Raw genomic sequence first — 20922 nt, 5'->3', positions numbered from 1 at the left:
CTGAGGCGGACCCCAGCCAGGCTTTTCTGCGTATGCTAATCAGAAACCCCTTCATACCCATTAGGTCGAGCAACAGCTTCAAACGGCGATTTGTTCTGTAAATAGTCCATTCAGGCCGCGCCGAAACACCTTTCTCTCCCCCCACGGTAATTGAATCTTCAAAGGGGCATTTTTTTTCCCCCTTCGCCGCATTCGCAGCCACAAGTAGCATGTTCGTTTGAAAAGGGGACCAAGGATACATGTTTATCCGTTTTCAATTAGCCACCCCATCATCTGCATTCATAATTACTGCAGAGAAAGCCGGAGAGACACAATGGAGGGAGAGATAGATGGTTGGAGACGGCACTACATTCAGGAAGGTTAATGAAAAAGCATAGTTTTGCTAATGAGCCCTTTTCTCTGGAGAAACTCTTAGGGAACAGATGAGATAAATTGCTGTGATAATACAAAGCACTTGGGCCTCCTGATGGAAAAATGAATGTGGAGTGTGCTCTTTTAGATACCATAGGTAATCTATATAGAGAGATCTCAGAAGAACATTAAGAAGAAGAAGAAGAAGTTTGGCCTTAATGAATTCGTACCAATTACTCATAGCACACAGACCTCATTTCAACCAAAGTGCATGTAAACTTTTCATGAGCTTCTCACGGTGCCAAATACTGTAATCAGAACCCCGATGCAGAAAAAAAGCAATGAAAACGTTGGATAAGATTGAAAAAAAGGACGTGCCTTTTTAATCTTAACTTTTTTTATTAATTAAATACACCATACTGGAGCAAATGTCTCTGAAAATATCACAAATAGATTTCTCTCTCATTCAGCATTTATAAGTTGACGGCTATGAGCTTTTTTTGTGTGTCTGTCGCCGTGTTCAGGGTTCAGATAAGGAGGGGACGGGGGAGGGGTTAGCTGTGTGTCAGGTGGAGAATGTACGGTAGCCACGTTGGGACAAAAAACATTTACATGCATACATACATGATAGTTTTACAAATACACCAAGTGTTCATGATTTGATTTGCACAAAAAAGCCACGGATACTTCTTAGAACCCAGTCTTTTTTGATTTTTAGAATCACCCCAAAAAATGAAACACATTCCCTTTACAACATTTAAAATATAGAAAGAGGAGATACCGCGTTTGTGAAGAAAAAGAGCATAGATAAGGAAGTAAGGACCAAAAAACAACAAAAAAAAGGAAAAAAGCAGTCTTTTTTTGCCCCTATTAATTGTCAAACGAATGTATGAACCGCAATTCGAAAAGCTGCAGCTGATTAGCTTTGTTTTTCTTATTCTCTCTCTCTTTCGCTGTCTTTCCTTTTACCCGAAATGTCCATTTTGAAGGTTTATCTCTCTTTCTCACTTTCTCTCTCTGTGTCTTTGAGTCCCTCAGGGTCCGATGTGTCTCCTGTAAATCATGGAGTTCATGGAGCCCTCAGTTTTCCATCAGGAGCGCTTCAGCGCTGGGAATCCGCCTACGATCAGGGGTTAGAGGGTGTGGAGAAGAGGAATTCTGGGATATCAGAGGGGATGGTGGAGCTGGGAGTGGGTTCTGTGGGGTAGCGGTCAGGCTCCGGAGGTGAGGGGGCGGCGGTCAGGACTGAGAGAACTTCAGTGACAATATGAGCGAGGGTTGGAATGAAGGCACACGTCCCACTGTAACAACTCCTCCCTCCTAACACACCTGGAGAGAGACAGAAAGAGAGAGAGAGAGAATTGTTGTTGTTATTGTCATTGTTGTAGTTATTGCTGCTGTTTTCTAATACAAAGAATGAATAAGAGAGAAGAGAAGAGAAGAGAGAGAGAGAGAGAGAGAGAGAGAGAGAGAGAGAGAGAGAGAGAGAGAGAGAGAGAGAGAGAGCAGATATAAAATGGAAAGAAACTGAAAGAGAGCGAGAGAGAAGAGAGAAAAAAACAAAGAGACAAAAATAGAAAGAGAGGTACATATAGAAAGAATGATAGAGAGTGAGAGAGATTGGAGAAAAAGAGAAAAAAGGGAGGTAGAGGGAGAGGAGAGAAAGAGAATTAACAAATTAAAAGAGAGACAAAATCATATACAAAATCATATATATATATATGTATATATATATATATATATATATATATATATATATAGAGAGAGAGAGAGAGAGAGAGAGAGAGAGAAAAAGAGAGAGAGAGAGTGCAAATGACATGTTAGACACACTCAGAACAGAGCAAACATTATTCTAAAGTAGGCCAGTGTAACCAGACGGGCTAAATTACAACCATTCGGCCAAATTACTGTTCAAGTTCAAACAAGAGACAGTGACTTGCTACCTTAAGAGACAAACGTGTCCAAAAACTCTACTAGGTTGCTTTAGTCATGTCCAAAAACGGTGCCAACCTGCTCAAGTCAGACGTCACGCAATCCAAATCATGCATCTCATTTGAGGAGCTGAGGAGATGTTATAAGGTAAGGTCTGCTATATGTCATTAATGTAAATGCCATTAATGCCAATTAATGCTATATGCCATTAATGTAAATGTTTGGATGTTATGAGGTAAATACTCTTCAGTCTGTAAAGACATTCAGTAATAACACAGTACATTACATCTAAGCAGCGTCCCTAAAAAAATTTAAAAAGTGGTAATATCATAAAAATCAGACGCATTCCAAAATAGCTCCCTCCTTATTTTCGAGTCTAATGAAGGTGGCATTCAGCACTGCCAGCTCCACTAAGCCCCCGCTTAATTTATTGATCAGCGAGGCTTTGGAAACCATCTGCTGCCCTATTTCCTCTGCATTAAGTTTAAAGCACATTTTATGAAGTTAGTCTCTTTTTTGTGTCTCGGTTTGAACAATGCTTCAGCACAGCCCCCAGGGTGTTAAGGTTCTGTAAAGCAGAGCAACAGGGACAATTATACCAACGTCTAAGCAACCGCATTCTGCTTTCATAGACACTCAAGACCAACTTTTAAATTTCTCTCTTTTTCTCTCTCTCATTTTTCTCTCTCTCTTTCTCTTTCCTTTTGTTTTAAACATTCTAGGGGGCAATTTACTTTTCCTCTCTTTCCTCAAGTTACTAGGAGGGTTTCAGTCTATTAGTAATTGCAAAACCCCCCACTTTCGGGGGCTAATTAAGGAGACGGAGGCTGGGAAGGTTTTGGTTCCCTTGGGTCCGGGCTCAGCATGAGAAAGGTAATTTGTCTGTCCTGAACAAAGAGATTAGGGAGAAGCTGGGAAGCCTACTTAATAAATGAGCATCAAATGTCCTGAGCCGCCGACACGGACAACACCAATTATGTCACCATGAAATCGCAGATAATAAAAACAATGGCTGCCAGACGGGACCTTATATCCGCCAAAGTGAGGGAGCGTTTGTCTCTCTCTCTCTCTCTCTCAGCACTCTCCTGTTTGCACTTCCTCTGCATAGATTTCACGCTGTATTTCTGTGCGTTTGGAGGAGCTGGGCTGATTACTGTGGCCTCATGATTAGTTCAGAGTAGTGCTGGGTGGTACTGATAAAACTCACAATCACAATGTTTTCCACATATGTAACAGTATCACGGTTCGAGATGTTCAAATTTACTATAAGAAACTTAATGAACTCATGATTCCTTAGGGCTGCTAAAGAGGTTAAAAGCAAAAAGACGTCTTGCAAACCCAACATAACCTGTTTTAATTGCACTATTTTGCTGTTGTCGGAAGAAAACCTTGTATCTCCAAAATGATAACTTCACAGGAGCAGGAAAAAACCTACTTTACTTTTAATGTAAGTCAATGGAACCCGACTTTTTTTCCAAGTCATTTTGGGTCATTTCTTTTGGTCCATTCATCATGAAATTTAAAGACAATGTAAATGGTAACAAAAAAGGCATTTTCGAATTGTGTCAAAAACGGAAAAACGTCAAAAATGGAGATCCGAGATTTTCTTCCAACAACAGCGATTTAGTTCTGTCCATCTCTTATAAAAGGGAACCCTACTTGTAACATAAACTGTCTATCCATAAGAGACTTTGGCCCTTTAAACTTGTTTAAATCTGCTGCCAGAGGAGTTACAGTGCGTGCATGTTGGCAAGAGCGAAACAGTCGATTCGACGTGTCAAAAAATGTCAAAATGTACTTTGTGTTACAAACTGAATAAAATTCTACGAATTTTTAGCTTTGTAAGATCAAAAAGGCAACAGCAACGCTGAGAAATCACATTATTAACAAAGAAGGGCCGATTAAACTTCAAAAATAGACAGAAACATAGTTCCAGAAAATGTGGGTGGGTGAAATTGAAAAAAATAATATTACGATACTTAATTTTCACAATGCAATGTTTTTCCTTTTCTTTATTCTATTCTTTATTTGCAGTTTTGTTTTAGTCTTTGCTCGAGTTGCTGTATTAATGCTGAACATTATAGAACAATTTTTGTTTTTGTTGGAAAAGACAAAAAAGTCCCACATAGTGCCACATTTTAAAAATACTCTGAAAAACTACGAATACAATGATTTTTATTCAACCTTAAACATACTGCAGTGCACTAAATCAAATTAATCAGGACTATTTATGTCCGTATTTTTTGGTAAAAAAAAACATGCAGATGGTCAGTGTTTTCTAAGCACTAATGATATCCAGGATATGCTTAGAAAAAATGTCTCACAATAATGATCATTATATTTTCTGCCAAAACTACAAAGGAAACTTACTTTTCAGTTAGGGTTTATGTATTCTGCAGTGTTCTTTCAAAACAATCTGAACCACCCAGCAAACATGTCTACAGCAGATAACTACGTCCATCAGTACAGCTATAGCTGAAAATCAATACTGTTGTGCTACATCGCTATCGGTATATTAGCACAGGCGGTATATATCGCCCAGCCCTAGTTTAGAGTGGAGGTAGAGCGGAGTCTATTCTCACATACTTCCACTATGGAAGCACTTTAGGCCCATGCTGAGGCTCCTAATAACTCTCTATACTGAGCGCTGAGGAAAGCATCATTCATTTCAAGCATCTGCTGAGGACACTTGGACCTCTTTTATTTATTTATTTATTTTGGCAAGTGGAGAGAGGCGTCTGTGTGTATTTAAGAATTCTCTCCCTGCTATAATTAAAGCAGCGAGGCCAATATTCAGATTGCATTTTAGCATTAATAATTCAGCTGTTTTCACTACAATTGATGTCGGCACATAAATAAACAATGAGGCCTCATATTTACCGCGGCAGCCGCGGAGCGAGAGCAGGCTGGGGAGGGGCACGAGGGGGGCTTAAACAGACATTTAAAATTAAGCTAGATAATGCAAAGGCTTTCAATTTGAAACGCGAGGCACTCTTAGTGCTGATTTGTAAAAGTGACGAGCCCTTAAAAGGCTTCTGACGGAATACTGAGCTTAATGGAGCTCTCTCCCGCTTTCTCTCTCTCTCTCTCCTTACTTCTTCCACTATTCATCTACCTCTCTCTTTTTTCCTCTTCACTTTCCTCTCCTCTCTTTATCTACTCTTCTTCAGTCCTTTTAGTCCTTCGCACTGCACCTCCTTCCTGTTACTCTCTCGTGTTCTCAGCTCTACTTTCTTCTCCTCTCCTCTTTCCTTATTTCGCTGCATGCTGAAACACATACACACTCGCCCTTGGACCCAGTCCCTCTCTCTCCGATCTCACACACCTGCTCTGGCTCTGTATCGATACTCATTATGTGTCACTAAGCCCTTATTTTTAAAGCTGATACACTACACACAGACGTGTCCTTAAGGCTGGGCTGTATGTAAACTTTTTGAGCAGGTAGCGCTGATGCTAGGATAGTTGCATTCACAAATGAAAATGTTATACCACTGAATTAAAAACATAAAATTCTTCTAAACAGTGTTAATCCCAGTTATTGGAACAATCTGCCATTTTAACTGTGAAAAAAGCTGCATGTAAATATTTTAATATTAATGTTTATTTTCTGATTTTCTCCACATTTATTCTGGTCTCCCACAAGGGGGCACTACAAGCACTCAAGTTTCAAGTTTCATTTATGCGCATCATTGAAAAAGACGAAACCCACACGTGAACCCAAACCAGCAGGACTGTGCATGTGGTTGCTGCCACAGATTTCAAAACAGAAGAGAAATAGTTTATTAGGCTCTGTGTTATATAAAAGATCATCTTTACATTAATCAGTAAAAAAGGCAATAAACAATAAAAATAAAAATAAGACAATAAACACAGAAGGGCATGCCTCAACTCCTAAATCCAAATACATTTTTAAACTTACTAATATTTTGAGCAGGCAAACGGTAAAACCCAAATTGTACACAGCTTGACGTGACATTCCAGCCTCAACCATTATACAATCTGCACATTTTTGACAGGTCCTTTGTTTAGAGATATTTAGACTTATTCTATAGTGTTCAAACTACCTGATGGACAACTACCATAAATGCCATAACGTGACCTGGGTCACACGATTACTGTGGAAATATTTGATATTGCACACCACACACATAACTGACCACAACTACATTACATGAGTCAGAGGACTTGACAAACTATTTGAATGAATATATGTACACTAGACATAAAGTTTATTCATACAAGTGCGACTGAAATTTTGTGTATTCGACAGGATTTATTTCTCCTAGAATAAGCAACAATGTTATCGCATTGCACAGCCCTGCAAAAGGCCAGAGCAGGAATTAAGTGATTAACTTGGTCTTATTTTTGTGTTTTGTAAGCGTACTCTGCTGCATGGGGAGGACCAAATTACCAGGCTTGTATACAACAAAAAAATTAAACCTGCATTAATGCAGTGCAGAAGACTAATAAACAAAAGCATCTGAAAAATTTAACAGGACTGAACATATTTAGTAAAGGCCAGGTGATACTACATTTTGACCACTAAGGCAATAAGTCAAAATCTGCTGATTGGCATCCACCACTGTTAAAAATTCAAACCTGCGTCATCACAAATGATAGGAAAATCTATCCACCGCGCAAAATTAAAATTTGTCTTTGGTCAATAAGATTTAATATCTATTGCAGGTCTTGCGGTAAAGCGTAAATGAATCAATGTCATCAATACATAATCAGTATGAAATATGAAGGCAGCAGAATTACGTAGGGAACTTTTTTTCCATGCTGCCCCCCTGCCAACCCCCTTTTCTCTCACTTAACCAACACCAAGCTTGCGTTAGCAGTCTTCTCATTTTAGGGAGCTGACATTAATTGTGACAAATTAGCTTTCAGCGAGACTGAATTGCTCTTGTCTTGCAGGCCTGACCTTGGGCCTGAGGGCTTCTGGCGAACAAGTTAAAGTGCTTTTAGATCCGCTGTCATTTTTCCCCCTTTAAAAAGCAATTCTGCTGCTGTCATGCTTCCTGTGTCATCCTCGCTCAATAACTATGAGACATTTAGTTACTTAGAATGAATGTAGATAAATATAAATGCTAAGCTAGGGGCTTAGAGACAAACAGCATACAAGTCTAATGAGGGGGAGAGCTGGGCTCATATATAGCAAGAATGTATAGTCAGTCATCTGATGTAGATCTAGTGTACTGCTTTGGTATATAACTGTGTTCTTTATGAAATCATGAGTAGTTTTGGCAGGAGGCACAGGAGCTGTTCTCACCTTCTGATCGGGCAGTAGTGGGTTGGTCTGCAGTGAACTCAAATGGCCGTTAATGAGCGCTGTGGGTCTGTCGTGTTCGCAGAACAAGCTGCCATTGATGTAGTGGAACCTGTCACCAGGGACCAGCCGGTTCCGGCAGGTAGAACATGTGAAACACTGCCAAAGAGGGAGAAAAGACTACATTACCCATAAGCTCTCTCTCTCTCTCTCACTCTCACTCTCACTCTCACTCTCACTCTCACTCTCACTCTCACTCTCTCTGTTTCTCACCCTCACACACCTACATACACATGCACATATGCACACCTATTCACAACTTGAGAAACATAAAAATCAGGCAAGATAATTTTCTACGTAAATTATGCATGATTACAATTACAGTTGTTGATAATTATAATTTTCCACATAATTACACGAAACATTTACATATGGAAAAAAATAAAAGATGATTCCTCCAAATTCTGGGTGTTTATCATTGTAAAAGAAGATTCATGTAAGCAGACTAAGAGAAATATTATTGTATGTTATACACTAATAATGTATATACTATAAATATTATATATTGTAATCCTAGGCAATGTAATTAAATGTCAACAGAGAAAAACTGGAATGGAGCAGTAAAAAAACACTTTTGGAACTTGAATATGTGTTGATATAATGACATTACATTCCAAGTAATTTTGTACCATTTCTATTGGTCGATTCGTCACGGAATGTTCACCCACCAAACACCAGCTGGGTGTTTTCATATAGTTTAACAAACAAACAAGGAACACTTTATGAGCTTTAGATATGACACTGACAATTAGTGGTGAGCAACATGAACATTTTTAACATTATTGAGATAAATGTTGTTACTGTGATAATGTTTTTCTGAGCATATCATGGATCAAAGAACCCTGACCAACTGCTATAATTAGCCTTCTTTGGATTTTGTGCAGTGCAGTATGTGAAATGTTAAACAAAAATCATTGTACTTAATGACTTTCTAAATGTAGCACTACTGGTACATTGTGCTGTGTGTCAAACCATGTACTTTGTATTGTGAAAATGCCTTTAAGTATTGTGATATGACTTCATTAAAAAAATAAACATAATACGGATAATGTGGGCATTTTCAAGAAGGGGGTTCAGGTTTGAAAGGCAAGTTACCTTGAGGTGGTACACATTTCCCTGTGCCCTCATGACCAATTCACTGGCTGGGATGGACTGACCGCAAGCACTGCATGCCCCACTGTTCCCGAATAACCTGCCAGGACAAACACACAAACCCAGACTGTTAGCAAAACTACAGACAGAGACAGATGGTAAACCTGTGGCAAAGACACAGCTACAAAAGCTTTAGCCATCGAACAAACTTGTGGCTCAAACTTGTGGCTTAGCCATATGTTCTCAATTTGAAAAATGACTCAAGCAAGCTCAGGGAACATATGGACCAAAGGAGGTTTAAAACTTCAGAGACAAACATTAAGTTACTATGTAACTAATATGTAAGTTAGATGTTTCTGATTTTAGCTCTCAAAACGACTGTGTGCATAAATCAGATAAGCCCAAATGAATGTATGCATAACAAACATAAACTATGCAGATTTGTTTAACTGGCAGGTTTACACTTTTCTGTAATAATGAAATCCTACAGCACCAAGGCCAGGCTCAGTTCAGAACATTCCAGCCCTGCGCCTCTAGCAACCACAATGTCAACACACATACACACACATACACGCAGGCACGGAAACAAATGACAACTTCAATTTTTTCTGATATTGGAAAATATAAAATCAGTGTAATACCAGCAATCCGAATGAAAAATCCTCTGTCCTGTCCTGCAAAAGCTTCTGGCGTTGGAACTAGCCTAAGTATTACCTTTGGCGCCCATTTTTTTGCTACCTAATAATAACCTGGAACATAAGCAATCAGGGCCTAAGAGGATTTGATTGTACATCTAGGCGGAGACATAGTGCTTTTGCCATTAGCAGTGCGCCGGGCGCTCCGTCACTGGCGCGTTTCCATTAGAAACCCTCGGCTACCTCGGCTTGATATATAATGTGCATGGGTTAACCTTTTCAATCATGGTGTCAACACTTTAGATTTGCTCCTGCTCATCTCTTTCGTCTCTAACCTTCTCTCTCTCCCTGCCTCTTGATAATGAAATGCTTGCTCCTGCTTCCCTTCTATCTGCCTTCTGAGTCCACAATTTAGATTACTTCATCTCGCCGAGCAACAAACTGAATGAAATTTCGATTTGAGCAGAAAGTAATTTACTGGGATCTGGACCCATTTGTCATCATATCTCACTGGGTGTTTGCTCTATCACTGCACTTTTCCTATGCAATCAAATAAGACCACAGCATCTGACAAGCTCTGGCGGGAAGGAGGGAGGGAGAGAGGGAGAGAGAGGGAGAGATAGAAAAGGCAGAGAGGAAGAAAGAGAGGGAAAGTGGAAGGCAGGAAGGAGGGAATTGAAAGAAGTGCAAGGTAGGAAAGGATAAAGCTAGAGAGATCACGTTCCAGAACGAGAGTTGCATCAAAGAACTGATGAGAAAACGTTGCATGAGAGATGATTAGGCCTGCTGGATGTGGTCGAAATTCCATATTGCGATTATGCTATGATAAAATGTCACTTAAAAAAACGCATTACTGAACGTTTCATGTAACATGGTTCACAATTCGCCTGCATCCTAACCAAACTTCTTCACATTTTTTGCCTTTTTTTTTTTTACACAGAAAGTCATAAGGAACATCTAAACTTTGGTCAGGATGATCACAGCACCCAATAAACCTTTTACTGACTGGTTAGAGGGCTTGTCTGCATGCTGCGGCCTCATGCGATATCTGCCAATACTGATTAACAATTGATTATACTGGGCAGCCCTAGAGTAGATTCATTTTATAACCCAAGAAGTCAACCATTTCTTTGCTCCTAATGAAAGACGCTCATTTCCTCTAAGCACTGGACGTGCATTTCAACTCCACTTCCTTTGAAACAGGCTGCTTTTCTAGTCCCTTGAATGTTCAAAACATTACGCTCTCTGGTTTGCATACAGCTGCATGTTCTGCCGATGAGTGGAGCTTTAATAGCGGCCCTCAAACGGCTGCTTTACAGGAGAGCGGAGAAACAAATTTTGCTGTGGCATCGATTGGAGAGGCTCAATCAAAACTCAATTTCAAAAGTAATTAGCTTTAGGCCTGTGACAACAGCGCAGCCTCGATGGCGCAAATTGAACAGACGAGCCGGGGAAAATGTCAGAGGGATATCTTTAAATGCTGCCGTTTGCCTCACCTGGAAAATGGCATCTGCCCTAATCTTCAGATAGCGATTGGGCTCGACATTGGCGTTCGCTTGGAAAAAGATTCTTGGCGCTCTTCACCCTTCACAACTCACACAGTTCGTTATTTACAGTTACATGTTATTTATTTTTTTTTCTTTCTCCTCCAACTCTCTCCTTAATTTCCCCTGTGTGGATGTCTTTTACGAGAAACAGAGAGAAAGACTTAGAGAAACAATCTCCAGGCAACCCTTTCATTTTATCAGTGCACGCTATACATACCAGGTTAATTATTTGACCAGGGGATGGCTCCTGATAGTATTTGATTTAAAGGCCTGAAGGCATTAGGTGCTCAATTAAGTTGCTATCAGTCTGCTCCTGGCCCCTAATGGTCTCTCTCTCCATTGAACTCCTGCACAGAGGAGAGGAAGGGAGAGCTAGCCTGGGTCAGTATAATTAAGGCCAGGGGACTCTTTAATTGCAATGACACCACTGCTTTTCACCTCCTTCGCTGCAAATCGCTGCTTTCTCCGCCTTTTTTTCCTTTGTTGTTGTTCTTTTCTTCCTCCGTGCAATTCACTCCGGCGATCAATCATACATAACGAAAGATGGTCTTGTCAACGAAACATCACGGAATGTTGATTTATTAACATTTTCCATTTCAGAGCAGAGGGATAAAACAGACAGTGCTGGCCACGTCTGTCTTTTATTAGAAAAAAAAAATATTTGGAGCTGTCTACACTCCATAGACGACGTCTACTGGATTTAATTTGGATGCTGACTGTGAGGTGAATTACAACCTAGCAGAGCAATTTAGGGCCATCTGGCAAATGCTGGCCTCTTAGGCAGAACCTTTCGAGCAGAGTGATGTAAGGTAGTACAACAATGATTTCTGCATCACAGTCCATTATAAAAATGCCTCTCAACATTAGCAGCCAAAGCACCTTAAAAGCACTGGGCCTGATACTTAAGCCCGGCTTTGCATAATGGCAAGGCTACATTAGAGAAAGAGATGGTGAAGGGGGGTTGAGAGGCAGGAGAGAGAGAGAGAAAGAGAGAGAGAGAGAGAGCAAGCGAGAGAGAACAAGCAAGAGAGACAGAGATAGAGGGGAGGGAGGGGGCAAAAAACGCAGCCAAATTACACTTGGTTAATTCAGAGTAACAGATCTAGTCCCAAGTGGATTGAAGGCCTTGAATTAATTCTGTTATGACAAATCAAGATAAACGTTTCCCCTAAATTGCATGCGATTTAATTAATTTCGGAGATCCCAGTTTTTCCCGGCCTAATAGTTCACATGCTCGTGCGCTGTCATGGTGCTCGAGTGGGCTAACTTCAAAGTGATATTAAATAACCAACTATTAGATTTACCTAGCACATCCTATTGGAAAAGTGCCATTTAATTACCCAGGTCTATTCAATTAAAGGGACAGAACCCACCCCCACACTATTATGTCATGTGGTTAGACACTATCTAAATGAATTCTCTATCCCATCCTCCAAAACCTACACAAAATCATACTCATCTAGCTTAAAGAAGTGAACTAAAACAGCCAGGATGTGAAACCTAATCGCTAATTTCACACATTCACTTAACATCAATGGACAAATGGAAAATGTTCCAAAAAAAGTCAAAGTTATTAAACTGTAAGACTCCAACAGTGAATCACATATTATTCAGTTTGATTTTGCTTAAAACTTTAATTTATTAAAACATATTTACTGCTTGCTAAGCATTAGTGCCATACACCTGATTCACAATTTAACTTGATGTCAGTGGCTGAACTATTTACATTATTAAACTGCAAAGTCTCCTTAATCAGATCTTATTACGTTTTATTATCAGCTTAGTGCTGCACACTTGATTCAACTTAACGTCAATGGCCGAATGGAAAAGCACATTGTTAACGTTATTAAATTGTGAAAACTCCTTCTCAGAATCAGATTTTAATTACTCAGATTTATTACCATATACTTGGTGATGCGTTATCTGGCCAAACATCAATGGCCAAATGGCTGAAAGTCCACTGTAAAAAACAGTGTCCATGTTTTAAACTGAAAAAACTCCTTGACTACACTGAATCTGACATTATTAAACTACCGTTTATTAATACAGACTAATCTAATACTATACGCTTTACTCTTTCATCTCTAAGCCTTTACAGTCTGTAAAGTTTTCGGCCAAGTAAAGCTGACCTTTTGCAGAGTCTTCTGGCTGTTGTGGGTTAAAGCTCTGAAATCTGAAGTGGCAGCGCCAGCGTGGCTGACAGCAGTTGCCCCTGTGCATGGTGTTCATGGCATCTGCCTGATTGAAATTAGATGGGCATCATCCCAGGCCATTCACCTCATCTTGCATTAGAGGAAATGCAATGCATTTTCAGTCCTGTGTCCCAATCAATCGGGTGAGTGTTTTTGCTTCAGTGGTATTAATATAAGTCCGTCAGGATACATAACTCCATTATTTACACTGCAAGGCCAATTTAATAATCCATTACAAAAATAAGACAGGCCCCTTTAAACCCACCCCCTCCTCCCCTCACAGAGGACTGGCCTTCGCAATAATCCCCCCTCCTCTCTCTCCCTCTCTCTGCCTGTCTCTCTTTCCCCTTCTCTCTCGCTCGCTCTCTCTCTCTCTCTCTCTCTCTCGCTCTCTCTCTCTCTCTCTCTCGCTCTCTCTCTCTCTCGCTCTCTCTCTCTCTCAAAAGCCAATTTGGTTAATTAAATGTTTTGTTTGCGATGTGGCCCTCATTCATTTCGGACACGTCATTGCAAGCGAATCGGAGCCAGGGACTAGATCTCATTAGATAAAACCCATCAGGACTAAAGGAAAATGGAGGGGGACTCTAATTAAAGCTTTTAATTGTGTGGACTCACTGTCAGATGTTTTCTCTCTCTCTCTCCCTCACTCCCCCTCCTTCTCTACCTCTTTCGTCCTTCTCTCTTATCTCTCCTTAGATCACAGGCTTGTGCGAGCTGCACGCTCATTACAAAGAGAAAGGTGTAGGCACTTTTCTCCAGCCTGTTCTTTTTAATTAGGGGTGTAGGCCCATTACCCCGTGAGAAGGAGTCCCGTGGATTTGATCCCTGCAGATCAGGTGCAGTGGAAAGAGTGAAGGCACTCTCTTTCACATTCGGACTCGTCCTCTCAGGTTTGCCCCGGCACACACACGCATGCACGCGCACACACACACACCTGCCGCTGCAGAGTTAGAGTTAGCGTTAGCGTTAGCGTCAGTGTGGAAACGAGACTTCACTGAAACGATCCAGCCCACATCGCGAGCCAAGGTAAACACACACTAATGACTGCACTGCAGCCAAAAACACTCTCTCTCCAACAGCCTGGAAGATTAGAATACATCACAGGCGATATGTCGCTTTGCCCTTTCAGACTCGCACAGTATGTATGAAACTTATAAATGAGACGCTCTTCAGCTGCTGCACCAGTATGGGAATCATGAGCCGATATCTGATATTATTTTAGAGATGTACCAATGTGGGAATTATGGCCCAATACCGATATCCGATATTCTCCATGTACTTAGGCACGCGTAAACATTTATAAACGGTAGAAATTTGGACTAGGTCTGCCTGAATTAGCATTCTAGAGAAGTGTAACAGAAAAGTCCATTAAAAATGAATAAAATGTCCAGCATATTTTAGCACAGTAACCCAAGTCGCCTGCACGTTCTGCTCTTCCACAGTACGACAAATACGTCAATTACGGAGAAATATAATGTTTATTTGTAGAGGCTTACAGATGAAGTAAAAAGTAATGAAATATCTATCTAACTCTCTCACTATCTCTCTCTCTCTAACTGTCTATCTATCTGTCTATCTATCTGTCTATCTATCTATAATTCTTACAATACAAACATTATATTACCTGACTTTTACCTGATTTTCAATATTTTCAACCCCCCAAAACAATTTTATGTACGATATGTACAATTTCCACTCTTAAACCAAATGCACAGACTGAACTTCTCATGACCAAAAGCACTTCACCTGCCCTTCCAGAGGTCAAAGTGTTGAGTGATGGTCCTGTCAAATCAGGCCATCCACATTAGGCGAGTGAGACTTCAGTCACCTAGCCTTCTCTCTGTCAGACAGCCTTGTATAAATATTTAAAAAGGCCCTTTTCGCTAATTAAATCATCTCTTTCTGCTTCACAAACATGTCGGACAGGATGAGAAAACCCCTTTAAATTCCTGCAGAGTCGAAGGTTAGCCTCGGCCTGGCAGCAGAGTCTTCTATCGTCTCGTAAAGCAAACACACGCGGACCTGCACCGTGGCTACCTCTTTCACTGTGAAAAACATGGTGACTCGCAGATGTTCTGCAGAAGGAATCCCTTTCGTCTCAGCCTCTGTCAACATGTCCAAGGCTTGACCTCTTTTTGAGAGTGGCCCAGGGAGGACTCGACCAGCGAGGTTTTAACGAGCGTCGCTGTGGCAGGATCCGACACACATGTTCTCAATGGAAAATCCACCGCGCTCCACGGGACGCCCAACGCCTCATAACTTTTTCCTTAATGTCCCTCGCTTTTTCTCATCATTACATTCCAAATGTTATTTCATGTGGCTGTCAAACTGCCTCAATGCCCAGATGTACAAACTGTCTCAGTTTCTCTTCAAAGATTTAGGATCCACATTAAGAGTCATAGTGTCCATAAACATAAACTTCTTTTGTTTTAACAGCTTCTATTAACTTCTCAATCTCTACAATCTTCATGGTGCTGCCTACGTGTAAACATTCATTATTCTTACACAGTGACAGTATTGAAGAACCCCTAACCCCACCATGCGTTCAGCTCAAACAACTCACTACTAAGACATTCGCCTTTACCAACTATCATATTAAATACTTCTTAAATAAAAACATGGCACACATATACATACATATACACAAACGCTTATACACTAACAGGATGTGGGCACAGATATAAACACTTATTTGTGATAATAATGTCCCATTTGTATTACATATATGTAAGAACAAAGACATATTAAGAATTTGCTAAATCTTATGTGAATCTTGATCTGAATTACCAAAAAGAAATCAGTGTCTGTCCAGACACTTTTAAAACATTAAATATGAAACATTCTGCAAAAAGCACTTGACAAAGTCAGGTCCATTTTCTTGGTCCTAAACTTTGTTTATTAGCCCTTTTGTGCTCTGGTTTTCCTACAGAGTCAGGACCTATAAATGCACAAAACACACACATATATATGAAGGTCAAGCGCAAACCTGATGTAGTCGTTTCTGCAGAGGATCATGCCGCTCTTGGTGTAGCAGGAGGTGCCGATTTCTCCTAGCTGGGCTTGGCAGCAGGAGCATTTGAGGCAGCGGCTGTGCCAGTAGCTGTCCATGGCGTAGAGGAGGAAACGGTCAGCGATCTTTCCCCCGCAGCCTGCACACCTCTTCCATGACATAGAACCTGCTCCAACAGGTGCGGCCTGGGCACTGCCTCCAGGGTTCACCATTGTCCCTGCTAAAACACACACAAACAGACAATGTGTTAATCATCGTTACACTGAATAAAAGGAACCAAGAGGGCTGTTTGACTCACAAACTAAAATGAACTGACACTGTATCGACATATAACTAAAAAAAGGAATTTTAATTTAAGGTAACAAAGTATGTGTACTTTGACTCCTTTTTTCAAATGTAGAGGATTTACACTGTGGGTGAACTTAACATGGTAACCTTTGGAGAAGGCCATCATGCCACAAAGTCCATCACTGCTTACACTTATCAAAGGAAACTTTTCCAAAGACCTAATTTTAGTGACCTTGTAGGAGTAATCTGATCAGCACAAACCAACAACACAAAGCAGAAGGATCTCAGAACCGCCTTTTCCAGTTCAGCTCTACTATTTTTATATTCACCGAAAGTTTTGATGCCTCCAGGCCTACATTCAGCATCGACCTGCCTGTTCACCATAACTTGGAACAGTTCCTTTCATCAGTCTGTGAGACTTTTTTAAGTGTTGCTCTGCCAAAGATCTTTTGGCAAGCAGGATGGCTTCAAATGTTATGATTGTGTCCATAACCTATCTCACCCTGGTTTCTGAAGTACTAATCTGTCCTTGATCTTTATCTAAATGCTGAGGTCTGCTCTGTGGTCCTTTGGTGATGAATGTCTGCTCACTGATAACATTCAGGCCCTCTGGAACAATTAAAGAGGAGCTGGCTTTTGTTGAGCCGCCCAAAATTGCTTTTAAATAGCACATTAGCCCAGCTATGCTATTATTCACGTCCATGTTTTCTCACAAGTTAGCCTGGCTAGGCTAACAGAGCTGGAGCAGAGATTACTGAGAGGCCCTTAAAGTTGTATGGTAAGTTCACACACTCGGTTCAGTTATCGGATAAAGGAGCAGACACCAAAAATCGCGAACTTTCGACGCTGCAGGATACTAGTGTTGTGCTTCAAGCTAAATTAGCTCGGCTTATATCACCAGCCTTGTGAAAATCATGTTTATGTGCAGTAAAGTCCTTTTCCGCGCCGTATTATTAGCAACGGCCACCGACGTTACATTCTCAGCGCTGCCAGCTGTATCTGCTCATCTATTGGTATTCGACCGGCGCATCTTTCTCAGTTCCACCCTTCAACTAAGTTAATATATTTTAATTTTTAATCCTTTCCAATTTCGTCAGGCTAGCCTTCATGGCGGGCTAAGCCAAATCTGTGTTGAAAGGTAATTAGAGGAGGAGGAGGGGGGGCAGAAAAACGTTGCACTGAGAGAGGCATTCAGTATAAACCCCATTAGCGGAGGCTCTTAGGGACAAGCAATACCTTAGCGCTGATTAAATCTAAAAGCAGATGAATCAAAGGGGCTAGACAGAAAGGGACTCCTCCTGATAAATAAGATCGGACCATCGTCAAGTTTCATTCCGGGTACAGAGGAAGGGGGATTTGAACAAGGAGGAGGGGGGAAGCTTTTAACTTGAAGGAGCAGTACGCCGATTTTTCGAAAATGTTGCATAATTAGGCCTAATATAAACAAAATCATTCGAGTGGTTTGGTGTGAAGTGCTCCGTTATAGAGAAACTTACCGAGTCAGAACTGTTTACAGTGCTGGTGACAGGAACCAGACGTCCACCTCTAAAAGCTCCCTCACAGAAAGTTATTACATGAAATGAGCTATGAATACTCAGCTTCAGGTCTGAGACACTGTTTTACGGTAGTTGTGCGATAAAGTTTAGGTCTAACCATTATTTTACTATCATCAGCATTACATACCCTTTATAAACTCAGAAGTGTCGTGTAGGTTCACTTGTGGTTTTGGATAGTAAATAAAATGGCTATATTTGCACTGTAGTCATCGGGACACCTGGTTCCCATCACCACCACTGTGGAGAAATCCGAGTCGGTAAGTTTCTCTACAAATGAATTATTTCACATCAAACCACTCTGACTGGCTGTTTATATCTTGACCACTGAATTATGCAGAAATTTTGAAAACTCGGCGGAATTCCCCTTTAAACGGACGAACTCAAGCAATTACACGGCCATGCAGTTTAAGCACGGAATACAGAAGAGATAAGAGCGCGCGAGGCAGAGCTGTCCAACAGACACACAGCCCGTCTGCTCATTACAGCACGTTATAAAGGCTAAATCCAAAAACACAGGCATTACACAGGTCTGCAACTGCTAATGCAATGTCTGTATCTCCATGTAAGATTTAAGCATGATAAATCAAAGCACACTGACCCTAAAAAGCTCCAGAAAATGTACTCGAGTGTAGTCATTTGCAAGAATGATCTACATCGCAGGGCAAAGCCAAGTAAATGTAACTTGTGACTCTTATTAGTTGACATTATCGCATGTCCTCTGCAGTTACTGGCTATGAAATGCATGGCCATTAGAGACAGGGCTGTGAAATGTGCTTATGTGCTCTGCATCAGAAGTCGTGTCAGATCCAAATTTGTTAGTTAGTTAACAGTTAGAAATGTCTTGATGTTTGAATTAAGCATGCCAATAAAAGCGCACTGCCCACAGGAAGTCCTACAGAAGGTAAACTGAAAAAGATACACCTTTAAGCGTGCAATGGCTGTACAGAGCGCAACTTGGACTCAGTTTCACATAAAAAACGCAGACTCACCTCTTTTACGCCTCGTCTAAATGCAATGGCTGAAGCTTTCTGTCCCGTGGACGGCTGTGAACGGTGCAGGGCTCAAAGCTCTTGAAAATGAAATGAAATGAAAAAATGTCCATAAAAGTCAGAGGAGGCTCTGCAGGGGCATGAGGCTTTTAACAGGCTGGAGAGCTGCAGTGCTGCACAGCTTTGCTTTACGGAGCCACTTCAGCAAATGGAGTTTTCAGATTGTATTTCCACTGGTGCCGTCCCCTCCTCGCTTTCTCTCGCCTCTTCTCCTTCTCTCGGGAAGCCTAAGCGCTCGTATTCTCGCTCAACTCGATCTCACAAACACTCTCAATAATTTCCATGTACGTTTTGCTGGTCTGCGTGGTCAGAAATGAAGCGTGTGGGCTCGTAATCTCCGGCGTTGTGCTGCCGTCCCTCCTCGCTTTGCTCTACATGTGTCACTGTGACAGTGAAAAAATAAAAATAAAAAAACGAGCGGAGCCCCGCCCCCAACATGACGTCAATCCATCATCAGCCACTCGTGCCGCGCTCCGTTCAAGCGGACTAACAAATCCGTCCAATCAGAAGAGCGCGATACTGAGTCCCGAGTAAAGGAGGAGAAATTGCAGTTGAATATGCTTTTTATGCTTTTTTTCAGGTTGATTTTTGTTATGCAGGACTAATCCCCCTACGAGCAGCCAGTGACACGCCCTGCACAAGCACTGTTTCGTCCTCCCCAGTAAGAGAATCTGTTTTACTGATTTTCAAGTCAAATGTAGGACTAAACTTTAATGTGTGTGGACAGAGTTTTCTGTTTCACTAAACTTAGAGAAGGTCTATATAATGTATCAGTGGACAATTATGTTTAAAACGAAACACATTCTCACTCTTATTGTTTTATTGTATGGCCTTGTTATTAATGATATTTCCTAGCCTGCTTTACTGTTTTATGTCATTTCTGTTATCTTAACAATACATACTTCGTTTAGTTAATACCACCGTACTGGCAGTTGTCCTACCTTCGCAAAGTTCAGAGGCTGGTTTGTGCTCGTTTGACGGAAAGACAATGCAGTTTTTCAACGCTTGTTCTTACACAGTGGCGCCATCGTCTGGTAAGAAATGGAATTGCGTAGACTTCAAATGGTAATAAACCAAAAAATATCGCCCGGATAAATGTCATTAACCTATAGTACTGAGCTTGTTGACATCTGCTAGTCTGAGTTTGGAACTTCTTAGTGCATCCAGCATCTGTCTGCATAGGAGCTGAAGCGTTTCTCTCTTTTTGATCCTTCTGGTCTAAAATAAAATGCTAAAGTGAAGTGTGAGTGGCAGCAAAGCAGTCCCAAAGCTGAACCAACAGAATGAAGTTAAACCCCCAAAAAAGACTCCTGTCATCAGAAATAAGAGTAAGTATATATATAGATCAAATATTTTCTATAGGGCTTAAGTCTGGCCAAAACCATCAGTAAAAAACATTAGATTTTGGACTTGGCCATTTTTGTGTGGTGTACATGTAAAACTGTACATATGTAATATATATGCAAAACATATGTAATAGACAATATTTGGTCTCACAATAAACACAAACTAGTTTAGCAATATTTTTCAACTGTTTGAAGCCACAAATGCTGATTGTAACAATATTGACTCTTCTTTCTGTCTGCAAGTTAACGCACAAGACTTTAACATTTAAAGAAATCAAAGGGAAAATCTGTCCCATACTAAGGTGCTTTGCCTACTTGTTTAATGATTTGTTGTTAAGACTATTAAACCCTTAATGTTTTGCCATTTTGGTTGTAGCCAAAACAGAAATTAAATTCAAGTTTGCAGTTGTCCCTTTAGAATGTATGTAATCAGACTGCATTCAGTTATCTGTTTTTCTGGTTCCGGTCATGACCATAACACGCTGTTACTGTAGGAAGTTATGCTGCAGTAAAACCATTTGTCGAATGGGAATTGTGCTATTTTAAGAATCACATTGCTCTGTTAATATAAACTTTATAGCATCTCGAGAGGAGA

General features: G+C 40.7%; 1 protein-coding gene across 1 annotated transcript; it reads right to left on the bottom strand.

Annotated features, from left to right (window-relative positions):
* Positions 1-706: 706 nt before the first annotated feature.
* Positions 707-19385, bottom strand: lmo4b (LIM domain only 4b). Its single transcript, XM_036570426.1, has 5 exons — positions 18922-19385; positions 16065-16308; positions 8708-8804; positions 7556-7711; positions 707-1680 (listed from the first exon to the last, which is right to left on the bottom strand). Exons 2-5 carry the CDS (start codon positions 16298-16300, stop codon positions 1672-1674), a joined length of 498 nt encoding a protein of 165 aa, XP_036426319.1. The 5' UTR covers positions 16301-16308; positions 18922-19385; the 3' UTR covers positions 707-1671.
* Between the last annotated feature and the right edge of the window lie 1537 nt (positions 19386-20922).

This window comes from Colossoma macropomum, unplaced genomic scaffold (assembly GCF_904425465.1).
Source record: "Colossoma macropomum unplaced genomic scaffold, Colossoma_macropomum, whole genome shotgun sequence".
Lineage (NCBI taxonomy): Eukaryota > Metazoa > Chordata > Actinopteri > Characiformes > Serrasalmidae > Colossoma > Colossoma macropomum.
The sequence above is the reverse complement of the archived record's forward strand: the minus strand, read 5'-3'. Positions and strand labels throughout refer to the sequence as shown.

What these genes read in the sequence shown, in the direction of transcription:
- lmo4b (XM_036570426.1), bottom strand. Translation starts at nt 16,300, where the DNA reads ATGGTGAACCCTGGAGGCAGTGCCCAGGCCGCACCTGTTGGAGCAGGT. An exon ending in TGCAGAAACGACTACATCAG is followed by an intron (nt 8,805 to 16,064) that starts GTTTGCGCTTGA and finishes TTGTCCTGGCAG; the next exon opens with GTTATTCGGGAACAGTGGGG. An exon ending in GAAATGTGTACCACCTCAAG is followed by an intron (nt 7,712 to 8,707) that starts GTAACTTGCCTT and finishes CCTCTTTGGCAG; the next exon opens with TGTTTCACATGTTCTACCTG.